The 14,097-nt window shown below is 49.4% G+C and overlaps 1 protein-coding gene across 6 annotated transcripts in view; it reads right to left on the bottom strand.

The window, feature by feature from the left end:
• The window catches only part of stab1 (stabilin 1), a 403,938-nt gene that overhangs the window by 93,726 nt on the left and 296,115 nt on the right, over nt 1-14,097 (bottom strand). For all 6 annotated transcript variants that reach the window (XR_009651684.1, XM_060910924.1, XM_060910926.1 and 3 more), the window contains one exon: nt 10,818-10,967. Coding sequence is in view for 5 of the 6 variants with exons in the window: in XM_060910924.1 (XP_060766907.1) it covers nt 10,818-10,967 (150 nt within the window). In the remaining variant the exon portion in view is untranslated. The remainder of the gene's footprint in view (nt 1-10,817; nt 10,968-14,097) is intronic.

Here is a 14,097-nt window from a genome sequence, read left to right as displayed (position 1 = left end):
CTCTTTTGAGATCAGGGGAAACTCTCTCGCCGATCGCATTGCCAAAGCCGCGGCTGCCTCCGGTGTTTTTCCGCCTTCGCTTACTCTCTCCCTGGTCTCATCCAGCCGTATGATTAGTGCCGTTCTTCCGGACATTGACTTGATCTCCCTCCAGGCCTCCGCTTCGGCCTCAGACAACCATTTCTGGGACTCATGCGGCGCGCAGCCGTCTGACGGCGTTCGGATCGATGCTCAGGGCCGCCTTTGTTTGCCTAGACATTGCACTCCATTTCTCGTCCGCGAGTTTCATGGTCCCACTCACCGCGGACGAAGGGGGGTAGTGGAGGATTTATCCAAAATATTTTGCATCGACAAAATACACACCGATGTACATCACATTCTAGACAGATGTTTAACGTGCGCCCAGAATAATCCATCTAAACCAGGCGCGGTACATCAGCACCTTCCCATACCTGACACGCCGTTCCAGGAATGGCAGATTGACTTTACTCACATGCCAAAACAGGGCCCCTTTAAGTATCTCTTGGTCATGGTCGACAAATTTTCACGATGGGTGGAGGCTTTCCCTTGCGGGAAAGAAGACGCTCGCACGGCGGTAAACAAATTGACGCAAGAAATCATTCCGCGTTATGGTCTCCCGGTAGGGATAGACTCTGACAAAGGTACGCCGTTCACCTCTAAGGTGACACAAGAACTGTGTAAAGACTTAAAGATCCATTGGCGTTTCCACATCCCGTACCATCCGCAGTCCTCCGGCATTGTGGAGCGCGCAAACAGAACAATCAAGGGTAAGCTGCGTAAAGCCATGCAAGAAGCTGGTACTAAAAATTGGGTACAAGTTTTGCCTTTAGTTCTCGCTGACATGCGAATGACCGCTCAAGTGGCCCTCGACAACCTGTCTCCGTACGAGCTCGTGATGGGCCGGCCTTTTCCTACACCCTGGCGCAGAGGTATGCAGGCTATAGGAACGAGTGATCTTGATGTACATCTCAGTGAGTACGCCGTGGGTCTCATGCGGGTGTTGGATGAGTACTGGACGAGACTAAATTCCAAAAAGCCTCCCATTCCTGAGGCACCCACTCACCCCTTTGAGGTAGGGGATAAAGTGTTGGTAAAGAAATTTGCGAAATTAGGCGCTCCTTTGGAGGAACCGCCCTACAGTGAACCCACGGATGTGCTCGCTGTAACTCGAACGGCTGTACTAACTGACCTTTTTCCACAGTGGATCCACGCCAGCCGAATCAAGAAGGCTCCAATAGTAAATTGAATCTATGATGATGATGTCTAACAGGTTTTTGTGTTACAGAAGGTTGTTGTGACAACAGCTGACGGCCTTTTCAGGGATCCTCTCCCCAGCATCTGGAATAATCCGGTTTCGGCTGATCTACAAAGAGGGGATGGTCGGTGAGTCCTGCAGACTTCTGGGCTAAAGAATCTGAAAGACACGTGAGCCTGGGCTACCTTCAACTATCTACATCCTGTGGACACAGAAAGAACAAAGTCAGTGACCAGTATGACTTTCCTTCTGGTATTGGTCTTAGTGCTTGGAGCAGGGAATCCCGCTCAAGCCAGCCACGAGGACAACGTTTTTTGGCAATTTGCCAACTGGACTGCTAAACAACATACTAATGAATCATGTTATGTCTGTCATTTAATGCCTGTGAGCTCAGCATCTGTGTCTCTCGCTCCTAGGTCGCAGAACGGCTCGTTTGGCGCCTTACAACAGTTAGCTCGCTCATGTTTAACTTTGGTGTGTCTGGGAGGGTATACAGTTAATCAAACACACACTCATTCCGAATTCTCTAACCACTCGCAGGTAAAAGGCTTGCACAATTGTCACAAGAACACGTCGAATAACCTAACTGATTGCTTAAAATCTATACGAACGATGCGGAAGTTTTGGATTCCAGAAATGTTTCGACCTCAAGGGTTCTCGGCTCAGGTACCACCAAAATTTGTGTTCCCAGTGTGTGTAGAACGACAGGGAAATACGAACTTTTCATTAGGACTGCTCTCCCGACAGCATTGTGGAACAATCCTGGATGAGTATAATTCTTCGAGTACATATGAAGCCTATCTTCAAAATGCCACATGTACATCTTCCCGGAACTGCTCTGTCATTGCCCCCGACATAGTAGGCACCGACCCGTTAGGCGATGATTGGTATTGGGTCTGCGGGACAGGAGTTTATCTCTCCCTTCCATTTATGTGGAACGGACGTTGTGGTCTAACACAATTTAAAAGCAAAATCATGATTGTCTTGCCATCAGGTAAGTCTCCGGGACGTCCGCGCACCAGGCGTTCTGTAAGCGACGATTCCTTCCCGCCGCCCGAACATCAATTAGAAAGCAAATGGAATAAATTCTGGCAATCATTAGTTCCCCAATACGGTCTAACCCAGGTCTGGAATCAACTGGAAGTGACTCACTATCGTCTGGCTACCTTCGTTAACGCCACTAACGCCGCCATAGAAGGCATCCGTGTCGAGTTAACAGCATTGCGCTTAATGACTACTCAAAATCGCATGGCCCTGGACATTTTCCTCGCCAAGGAGGGTGGTGTCTGTGCTATGGTAGATGATTCATGCTGCACTTTCGTCCCCGCTAATGATGATCCGAGTTTAGGTGACATTACACGTCAGCTAGAAAAAATGCGACAAGTAGCCCATGATTTAAAAATGGACGAGCAGGCCAGCTCTACTTGGGGCTGGGGGTGGCTGCATGTCCTCTTTGGGGGACTGGCCCCATACATCTCTATGATTATTCCTGTACTGGTGATTGGTCTTCTCGTTTGCATATGTGGCCCTTTTCTGTTTCGTTGCTGTATGGATAGGATCTACAATATGATGGTTGCGCACTCTGGTTACACCCCTATGTCTGCCAATACATTAGAGTCTAAACTGTAGTTATACTCTGTAAACAAAGTATAAAAGAGGGGATTGTAAGATTGTATGTGTGTTCTCGTGCATAGCTGTACTGAACTTATGACCTGTTCACATCCTGGTAAACGTGCATAGCCGCGAGAACATACTCTTCTGCTCTTCTCTGTACCTTCTAGTTTCGCTGAAACCACATTCCTGGACCCTCCTGTTCTAGGGGGTGTACATTCTGCTCTTTCATGTATAATAAAAACGACTCCTTATCTGGCGAGTTCACCTTGTGCCCCCGGGCCCCTTACCTATCTTGTCACGAAAGCTTCTGATGTATATAAACCCTGCTCTTTTTGTGTATCACTGAGCAGTGCCTGAATAAACCAGATTGATTTCATTCGTGTGGTTTGTTTTCTCCCTGCTCCAGAGCGCTCTTACGTCAACGCATCTGAACTGAGACAGACACAGGTTCTAACAAGCAGTCAACATAAATATTTTTAAGCAAAGGTACATCTCACCAAATATTCAGTATAAAGTTTGTACTGCTTATTTATTTATTTAGTTAGTTAGTTTTAATTATCAGTTAGATTATTAGACTGCATTTATATGAAACTATGAAAAATATGTTGTGGCAGCGGGGGCGTGGTCAAGCGCCGGTCTGTGACAGGAGGGTGGAGCCGGGGAAGGTGAGTGGCAGAATCGCGACACCTGAGGATAATTAACCTGTGTTTGTGTGTGTGTTTTCCCAGTAACCGCTCCCTATTTAAGGAGGCAGAGAGAGAGGAGAGGGAGCGCAACCCGGGACCAGACATGTGTGTGTGTGTGTGAATAAACAAACGAATAACTAAGATTTTTAGACTGAAAAGTTGTAAGAATAAATCACCTTGTCTGCCTCCAAACGCTGTCCTGCCGTCCTCTGTGCTCCACCCACACTCAATACGCGCTACAGTGGTGCCGAAACCCGGGACACGGTGGAGCACCAACACAGCAGCCCCATGGAATCCTCCCCGTTCACGGACTTGGTCCACGCCCTCGCCACGGCTCAGCAGAGCCAGCACCAGGCACTTGTCACGCTCCGAAAGGAGCAGGAGCGCCGCTTCGAAGCCCTGGTGCTGGCCCAGCAGGAAGATCGAGAGGCGTTCCGGCGTCTCCTCGCGTCGGCGGGGTCCACCAGCGCCCCGGCCGCGGGCCCGTCTCCCCTCACCGTGACCAAGATGGGCCCGCAGGACGACCCCGAGGCTTTCATCACATTGTTCGAACAGGTCGCCGAAGCCTCGGGGTGGCCGATGGAGCAGCGCGCGGCGCGCCTCCTCCCCCTCCTGACGGGAGAGGCGCAGCTGGCCGCGCTACAGCTCCCCGCCGATCGCAGGCTGGCCTACGCCGACCTTCGCCGGGCTGTCCTCCAGCGCGTGGGGCGCACGCCGGAGCAGCAGCGCCAGCGCTTCCGCGCGCTGCGGATGGAGGAAGTCGGCAGCCCGTTCGCGTTCGGCCAGCAGCTCCGGGACGCCTGCTGGCGGTGGCTGAGGGCCGAAGATCGCGACGCCGAGGGAATCATCGACCAGGTGGCGCTGGAGCAGTTCATCGCCCGCTTACCAGCTGGAACCGCGGAGTGGGTCCAGTGCCACCGCCCGGCGTCGCTGGATCAGGCCGTGGGACTGGCGGAGGATCATCTGGCGGCTGTTCCTGCAGCAGGACAGCGGACGACAGCATCTTCTTTCTCCTCTTCTCTCTCTCTTTCTCCCCCCCCTCCTCCCGTGTCCCGTCCTCGCCCCATTCCCCCACCGCGGAGGCGGGGGCCGGCTCCACCCCAGCCGGCCCGCCGCCCCCGTGGTGCCCTCCCGTGTCTCCCTTCTGTGTCTGTCTCTCCCCCCCCTCAGGTGAGTGAGCCCCAGAACACAGCTGCAGAGGGAAGGCCCGGGCCGGTTTGCTGGCGCTGCGGGGATCCGGGCCACCTGCAGCAACAGTGTGCAGCGATGGAAGTAGGGGCACTGGTGCGGATCCCCGACGCGCCAGAGGCTGCCCTCAATCGGGCCGGAGCGTATCGCATACTGGTAAGTGTACAAGGGGCTACATATCAGGCGTTGGTGGATTCAGGTTGCAATCAGACCTCAATCCGCCAAAGCCTGGTGCAAGGCGAGGCATTGGGGGGAGCACAAGGGGTGAAGGTGTTGTGTGTGCACGGGGATATTCACAGCTACCCGTTGGTGTCGGTCCACATACATTTCAGAGGGGAGAAATCGATAGTGAAGGCGGCGGTTAATCCTCGCCTTACCCACTCTTTGATCTTGGGGACTGATTGGCCGGGATTTCGGGGTTTAATGGCACGCCTAATAAAGAGTGGGTCCTGCCGGTTAACAGGGGAGGGTCCCGGTGTCGCTTTGGCTGGAGCTGCGGTCGCAGAGCCGTCTACGTCATCTCCGCGACAGAGTGAGGAGCCACCGGCCCCTCCTCTTTCTATTGGGGAATCCCTCGCGGATTTCCCACTGGAACAATCGCGAGACGAGACTCTGCGACACGCGTTTGACCAAGTGAGAGTAATCGATGGTCAGACGCTCCCGCCGGGCGCCACCCCGTCCTTCCCCTATTTTGCCATTTTGAAGGATAGGTTATACCGAGTGACGCAGGACACTCAGACGAAAGAGCGAGTCACCCAATTGCTAATTCCAAAGAGCCGCCGGGAATTGGTATTTCAGGCGGCTCACTTTAATCCCATGGCTGGACACCTCGGGCAGGATAAGACACTCGCCCGGATAATGGCCCGGTTCTATTGGCCGGGGATTCGCGGCGACGTCCGTAAGTGGTGTACGGCGTGCCGCGAATGCCAGTTAGTAAATCCAGCGGCCATTCCAAAAGCGCCCTTGCGCCCCCTACCATTAATCGAGACCCCATTCGAAAGGATTGGGATGGATCTCGTCGGGCCATTAGATCGGTCAACACGAGGGTACCGCTTTATATTGGTTCTGGTGGACTATGCAACGCGATACCCGGAAGCGGTGCCTCTTCGCAATATCTCAGCACGCAGTATTGCGGAGGCCCTCTTCCACGTCATCTCCCGGGTTGGAATCCCGAAAGAGATTCTGACTGACCAAGGCACCTCGTTTATGTCACGAACACTGAGCGAACTGTATGGGCTACTGGGTATTAAGCCGATCCGCACCAGCGTTTATCACCCACAGACGGACGGTTTAGTTGAACGGTTCAACCGCACCCTCAAGAATATTATCAAAAAATTCGTAAGTGAGGACGCACGTAACTGGGATAAGTGGCTCGAACCCTTGTTGTTTGCAGTGCGAGAGGCCCCCCAAGCCTCCACGGGGTTCTCCCCGTTTGAATTATTATATGGGCGTAAGCCGCGCGGCATCTTAGATGTACTGCGGGAAAATTGGGAGGAGGGACCTTCACCGAGCAAAAACGAAATTCAGTACGTTATGGATCTGCGCGCAAAACTCCACACGCTCACCCACCTAACTCAGGAGAATTTGCGGCAGGCCCAGGAACGGCAAACCCGCCTGTACAACAAGGGCACGCGCCTTAGAGAGTTCACTCCGGGAGATAAGGTACTCGTCCTGTTGCCCACGTCGAGCTCCAAATTAATCGCCAAGTGGCAAGGACCCTTTGAGGTCACACGGCGAGTCGGGGACGTCGACTATGAGGTTAGGCGAACGGACAGGGAGGGGGCACTACAGATCTACCACCTCAATCTGCTGAAACTTTGGAACGAGGAGGTCCCCGTGGCGTTGGTGTCGGTAGTTCCGGAGAAGGCGGAGCTGGGGCCGGAGGTCCAAAAAGGGTCATTGGCATCGCGTACCTCTCCGGTCCCCTGTGGAGACCACCTCTCCCCGACCCAACTCACGGAGGTCGCCCAGTTGCAGGCCGAGTTTTCGGATGTGTTCTCGCCCCTGCCCGGTCGCACTAACCTCATAGAACACCACATAGAGACGCCCCCGGGGGTGGTAGTGCGGAGCCGTCCTTATAGATTACCCGAACACAAAAAAAAGGTGGTTCGGGAAGAACTTCAGGCCATGCTCGAAATGGGCATCGTCGAGGAGTCCCACAGTGACTGGAGCAGCCCGGTGGTCTTGGTTCCCAAGGCCGACGGCTCGGTCCGGTTCTGTGTGGACTATAGAAAAGTCAACGCGGTGTCTAAATTTGATGCGTACCCAATGCCTCGTATTGATGAGCTGCTCGATCGACTAGGCACGGCTCGCTTTTACTCGACACTGGATTTGACGAAGGGATATTGGCAGATCCCCTTGACTCCATTATCCCGGGAAAAAACGGCCTTTTCCACACCGTTCGGCTTACACCAGTTCGTCACACTTCCTTTTGGGCTGTTTGGGGCGCCCGCTACATTTCAGCGGCTGATGGACAGGGTCCTCCGGCCCCACGCCACCTATGCCGCCGCTTACCTAGATGATATCATCATTTATAGTAATGATTGGCAGCGGCACCTACAACACCTGAGGGCCATCCTTAGGTCGCTGAGGCGGGCGGGACTCACTGCCAACCCGAAGAAGTGTGCGATTGGGCGGGTGGAAGTACGGTATCTGGGCTTCCACTTGGGCAACGGGCAGGTGCGTCCCCAAATTAATAAGACGGCAGCGATTGCGGCCTGCCCGAGGCCCAAGACCAAAAAGGGGGTGAGGCAGTTCCTGGGGCTGGCTGGCTACTATCGTAGGTTTATACCTAATTATTCGGACGTCACCAGCCCGCTGACTGACCTCACTAAAAAGGGGGCGCCAGATCCGGTCCAGTGGACGGAGCAGTGCCAGCGGGCTTTCTCTGAGGTAAAGGCTGCACTGTGTGGGGGGCCACTTTTACACTCCCCTGACTTCTCTCTCCCTTTTGTGTTGCAGACCGATGCGTCGGACAGAGGGCTGGGGGCCGTTTTGTCCCAGCAGGTGGAGGGGGAGGACCGCCCGGTCCTGTATATCAGCCGGAAGCTGTCGGTGCGTGAGGGGCGCTACAGCACCATTGAAAAAGAGTGCCTGGCGATTAAGTGGGCGGTCCTCGCCCTCCGTTACTACCTGCTGGGGCGCTCTTTCACTCTCTGTTCGGACCACGCGCCCCTCCAGTGGCTCCACCGCATGAAGGATGCCAACGCGCGGATCACCCGTTGGTATCTGGCACTCCAACCCTTCAACTTCAAGGTGGTCCACAGGCCGGGGGCGCAGATGGTCGTGGCGGACTTCCTCTCCCGTCAAGGGGGGGGGGGGGAGTCGGCTGCCGGCCAGACGAGCGCCCGGCCTGAGTCGGGCGGTGGGGGTATGTGGCAGCGGGGGCGTGGTCAAGCGCCGGTCTGTGACAGGAGGGTGGAGCCGGGGAAGGTGAGTGGCAGAATCGCGACACCTGAGGATAATTAACCTGTGTTTGTGTGTGTGTTTTCCCAGTAACCGCTCCCTATTTAAGGAGGCAGAGAGAGAGGAGAGGGAGCGCAACCCGGGACCAGACGTGTGTGTGTGTGTGTGAATAAACAAACAAATAACTAAGATTTTTAGACTGAAAAGTTGTAAGAATAAATCACCTTGTCTGCCTCCAAACGCTGTCCTGCCGTCCTCTGTGCTCCACCCACACTCAATACGCGCTACATATGTTTTTGTTTGTTTTATGACAATTACATAAAGTCTGGAAAGATTACATCTACGGTATGTTCTACACAGGAACAATTGCCATTTCTGCTGACTAGCAGAATTGACTGCATTTCGTTCCATCAAGCTTGAGGGGTATTTTGTCTTTTGAGCAAGATAATGAAAAAGGTGATAGAAAAAACAGCTATAGATAATAGCTGGCCATGTGATTACATGAATGTATGTTCTGATGTTTAAAATTTAGTCACAGTACAGGAATGCAAGTCCCATTACTCAATGAAAAATGAAGAGGTGCATATGAAAATTTAAGGAGGGTGGACTATCTTTTACATGGTCCAATTTAAAAAAAAAATGAAAGAGAAGAGAGAACAAATCCACTGTCTGAGAATTAAACTGATTAGGCAAACTCAAGGGTACAAGAAGCTGAGCTACTTCCAGGAAAAGATACAGACATCGCCAAACACTAAACAAGCACAACAACCTATGTCAAGATTTGGGAGGTGACATTGAAGGTTTTATGCATGTTGTGCATGAACAAAAGAGAGAATAGGCCTCTATTATTATTGTTATTATTATTATATGTTAAAGACTGTTGAATTCATACAATTTGATAATATATGAATGAATGAACCCTTTATTATCACTGTACCAGCGAAATTGACCATCAACCTGTCCTTACATACACATAAGGGGGAGAAGACAGGACAGGAAGACAGGGATAAAAGAAAGTACAGAGTAACATGAGGAAAGGGGAGGAGAAAAAAGCAACCCCCACACTATGCTCCTGTGAGGAGTACAGTGTGGGAACATTAAAAAAAACTCAGCACATAAGCACAAAATAACACAAGTACACTTTACAACATGAAAACTCGGGACTTGGGGGGAGAGGGGGGACAATCAGGGGTGGGGGGTAAAAAAAAAGGGGGGGATGGGGAGGAGGTAGAGGTAACCCAGCGCAAGCAAGCAGCCGTCCGCTCCTGCAACCATGATGGCGCTGGTCACGCACCCGCTTGTCACACTGGGGGTGAAGCAGCGACCGCGGGAAGAGGGGAGAGGAATACGAGAGAGTCTAACAGCAGTATTCTCCAGGGGAATTGTTGTCCCAGCAACGGCCTTGGCCAAGGCCAGTGCTGGCTAAGGGAGCCGAAAATAGATAAGAGTGGAATTTGTTTGGTTTTGGTGAGCAGACGCATTCTTTTTGCACGCCTACTCCATATGCCCATTTTGGTCTCCAAAATGATCCAATTTCCATTGCAAAGCCGAAAGCTTCTCCATGATGTTATCCACGTTGCAGTTCAAGTTCTGAATAGCCACAGTCTGAGTACTGACAGCTCTGCCCACCGCTTCAATCATGTCGGGCAGCTTTATGGGGCTTTGAACAGCTGTCACCGTTTTCTGATTTCCTCAATAAACCAGGGCAATGCCTAATCCAATCAGCAAAAGTCCTGTAATCATGGTTCCGAATAGGTAGATGTCTTCAGTGCCCTCCACAGAAAGAACCGCCAAGCACACGACCCACCACCGCTCCCACGCATCCATCGTGCGAACGTTTCGGCAGGACAGGCTGGTTCCCCCAAACCTAGGCTTCTCGTCGAGAAGATTGTGTCAATTGCGTGAAGAGACCAGTTTATCAATTCCATGGTTTTTAGTTCGGAGAGCAGTGCAGAGAGAGTCTCTCAAAAATATAGACACTAGACAGACGAGGAAGCAGAAGCAGGAAAGATAAGGGAGAGGGAGAGAATGCGACCGCCTTCCGCGAGAGCACGGAGAAGAAAGCCAGAGAATATTAAACCTCTATCATTTTAAAACCCTACCATCATAAAATAGATTAATACTTTGCTTATGGATGTAACATGAAGGCCCAGTGTAAGTACCCTTCAAATAAAGTATTCCCAAAATCACTTGCCTGTCATCTATTTTCATTTACTTTTTGTCAGCTGCTTTTATACAATGCAGCTTAGAAATATGTTAGAATTTTCAAGCATTGAGGTAAGCAGTGGCTCTCTGGCGTACTGAGATTGTAACTCATGTCCTTCTAGTTAATGTCCAGAAAGATGTACTGTCTGTTGCTGTTTACTATAATGTTAATTTGTGGTTTCCCATTTACTAACCAACTGAAATGATTCAACTTGAGGAACTCGTATGAAAATTTACAAATCTTGTCTATTGTGATATTGATATTATATTTTACGTTATGAATTACAAGAGACAGTAACTGTAATGAAATGTGACAGATGATTTAAAATGGCATATGCCTCCTCAGGAGTGTGATACATACAGGACCCATCCAATTAGTTACAATATATCTAACTTGCATCAAATAACTCAGAGTCTTAGTTACGGTTTAAAAGTGAACTTACCTGTACAGTTAGAGCCATAATGATTCTTTTTACACAACTCGCATGCTGTTCCATTAAAACCAGTGTGACATCTACAAGTCCCCGTTCCATATCGCCCATCATCACAATCACCATGACCTCCACACGGTGCCTCCAAGCCTCCAGGACAGACTAGAAGAGACATACATCTTAATAAGGCACAATTATTACTGAGAAGTTAATGTAGCTCTCATATTTTTGTAGACTCCTGACTTTATGTAAAGAAATATGCTTTGTGCTTTTTCTAAATGTAGCATACACTATATATGGTTAAAAGTATATCGACACCTGAGCATCACACCTCTATGTTGAGCATCCCATTCTAAAACCATAGCCATTTATATGGAATTATTCCCCCTTTGCTGTTATAATAGCCTCCACCCTTCTGGGAAGACTTTTCACTAGATTTTCAAACATGGCTGTGAGGATTTTCTCATTCAACCATAAGAGCAATAATGAGGTTGGGCACTGACAATGGGCAAGAAGGCCTGGTGTGCAGTCTGCATTCCAGTTCATTCTAAAGGTACTCAGTGGTGTTGAGGTCACGGCTGTGTCACTCAAGTTCTTCCAACTTTGACAAAAAGTGGAGGAGGGGTAACAGGAGGACAGAGGACGGGAAGGAGCAGTAGCCTAGCCTGACAATAAACAATACTGGACAATGTGCAATATAATGTCCAATACCTCTTCCGTTGGCCCTTTTTTTTCTTCCCCTCTTCCCCATATCTTATTCTTTTTTATATTTGTATATGCAAATACCTAATTTAATTTATCTAGAAGTTTTTATCTATTTCTATTCTCTGTTTATTCTCTAATGATGCTACTGGAATTTTAATTTCCCTGAGGGAACCCACCCAAAGGGATCAATAAAGTTCTATCTAATCTAATCTAATAAAACTATGTCTTCATGAACCTTGCTTTGTGCACAAGGGTATTATTATGCCATAACAGGTTCGGGCCTCTTAGTTCAAGTGAAGGGAAATCTTAATGCTGCAACATACACAGACATTCCATACAATTGTGCGCTTTCAACTTTGAGACAACAGTCTGGGGAAGATTCACATTATAGGTATATGGACAGGTATCCACATACTTTTGGCCATAAAGTGTACATTAGTTTTGTAGTGTATTCTTGTCGGCATCCTTCTGTTTTCTAAAGACAATGATGTAGCATCCTCATTTTCACTTGGCAAAACTTATCTGCACCTGCATGAGTGGCTGTATAGACCAACTCGTGAGTGACAGTCTCTGTTGCAATTACTGCATATGAACAAAGACACCTGTTGTGGCACCTATTTACTCTTTCTCCTAGCCCTCTTTTCAGCAATGTCTTTAGACCTTGCCTTCTCTGCTTGCTGCACATCCTGTCTGACAGCAAGGCTCCAGACAGAGCAGTCTTCTGCACAGCTTTCTCATGTGTTGATGTTGATACTGCACAGGTTCATGTCCTTCTTGCAGACATCTTTATAGCATAGTCATGGGTATCCAATTGGTCGTGAGCCCTCTGCCAACTCACCATAAAGAAGGTCCTTGGGAATTCAGCCCAGATCCATTCTCTTGATGTGGCCAAGCTAGCGAAGGTGCCTCTCACTGAGAAGGGCAAACATGCTTGCCATGTTGATGCATTCCAGAACTTCTGTGTTTGATATTTTATCCTGCCACTGGATGTGCAGAATGTGCCACAGATACCTCAGGTGGAAGCTGTTGAGTTTTTTCTCGTGGCTTGCATAGATCGTCCATGCCTCACTGCTGTATAGTAGTGTGCTGAGCATGCAGGGCTGATGGACACACAGTTTGGTCTTTTCAGTGAGGCTGGGGTTGTTCCAGACCCTCTTGTTCAGTCTGGCCACAACTGTGGCAGCCTTGGCAATCCTACTATTTTATTTCTGCATCAGTGGAGAGTCCTGGCCTTCTCGTGTGGCTTAGTCTCCAAGTCCAGCAGAGCTGTTTCTACTGACAGGAGAAGGGGCAAAGGCGGGTCTCTGGCACCTTAAAACCAGTTGCTCTTGAGCAGATGGGGCTGATAACCTTGGTTGGTAACCCATCAAAGAGAAGGAAAACTCTGATCTCAAATCTCCTCTGCCTTACAGCTACACCCTCTCATGGGAAAGGCTTCAGGAGCAAACCCTGAGGAAATAATCCAGAGTCTGAGTCCCTAAGACAGTCTGCTGCTATACTTAGCAACTGGTGCCAAACTGTACTGACTGTCATTCCTTTGGATCCATCAGTAATATGGAGAGGGGGGACCTGCTGCATGGGCAACATCTTGTCCTCCACATTTTTCTCTTCTGACCAGGGTTACACTCTGGAGAGGCACTCCAGCTTTGCATCAGTGTCAACACAACACCAGAAGCAGTAGTTTACTGGTTACAAGTTACAGTAGTGCTTGAAAGTTTGTGAATCCTTTAGAATTTTCTATATTTCTGCATTAATATCACCTAAAACATCATCAGATTTTCACTCAAGTCCTAAAAGTAGATAAAGAGAACCCAGTTAAACAAATGAGACAAAAATATTATACTTGGTCATTTATTTATTGAGGAAAATGATCCAATATTACATATCTGTGAGTGGCAAAAGTATGTGAACCTCTAGGATTAGCAGTTAATTTGAAGGTGAAATTAGAGTCAGGTGTTTTCAATCAGTTGGATGACAATCAGGTGTGAGTGGGCACACTGTTTAATTTAAAGAACAGGGATCTATCAAAGTCTGATCTTCACAACACATGTTTGTGGAAGTGTATCATGGCACGAACAAAGGAGATTTCTGAGGACCTCAGAAAAAGCGTTGCTGATGCTCATCAAGTTGGAAAAGGTTACAAAACCATCTCTAAAGAGTTTGGACTCCACCAATCCACAGTCAGACAGATTGTGTACAAATGGAGGAAATTCAAGACCATTGTTACCCTCCCCAGAAGTGGTTGACCAACAAAGATCACTCCACAAGCAAGGTGTGTAATAGTTGGCGAGGTCACAAAGGACGCCATGGTAACTTCTAAGCAACTGAAGGCCTCTCTCACATTGGCTAATGTTAATGTTCATGAATCCACCATCAGGAGAACACTGAACAACAATGGTGTGCATGGCAGGGTTGCAAGGAGAAAGCCACTGCTCTCCAAAAAGAACATTGCTGCTCGTCTGCAGTTTGCTAAAGATCACATGGACAAGCCAGAAGGCTATTGGAAAAATGTTTTGTGGATGGATGAGACCAAAATAGAACTTTTTGGTTTAAATGAGAAGCGTTATGTTTGGAGAAAGGAAAACAC

Source organism: Neoarius graeffei, chromosome 26, assembly GCF_027579695.1.
Source record: "Neoarius graeffei isolate fNeoGra1 chromosome 26, fNeoGra1.pri, whole genome shotgun sequence".
Lineage (NCBI taxonomy): Eukaryota > Metazoa > Chordata > Actinopteri > Siluriformes > Ariidae > Neoarius > Neoarius graeffei.
The sequence above is the reverse complement of the archived record's forward strand: the minus strand, read 5'-3'. Positions and strand labels throughout refer to the sequence as shown.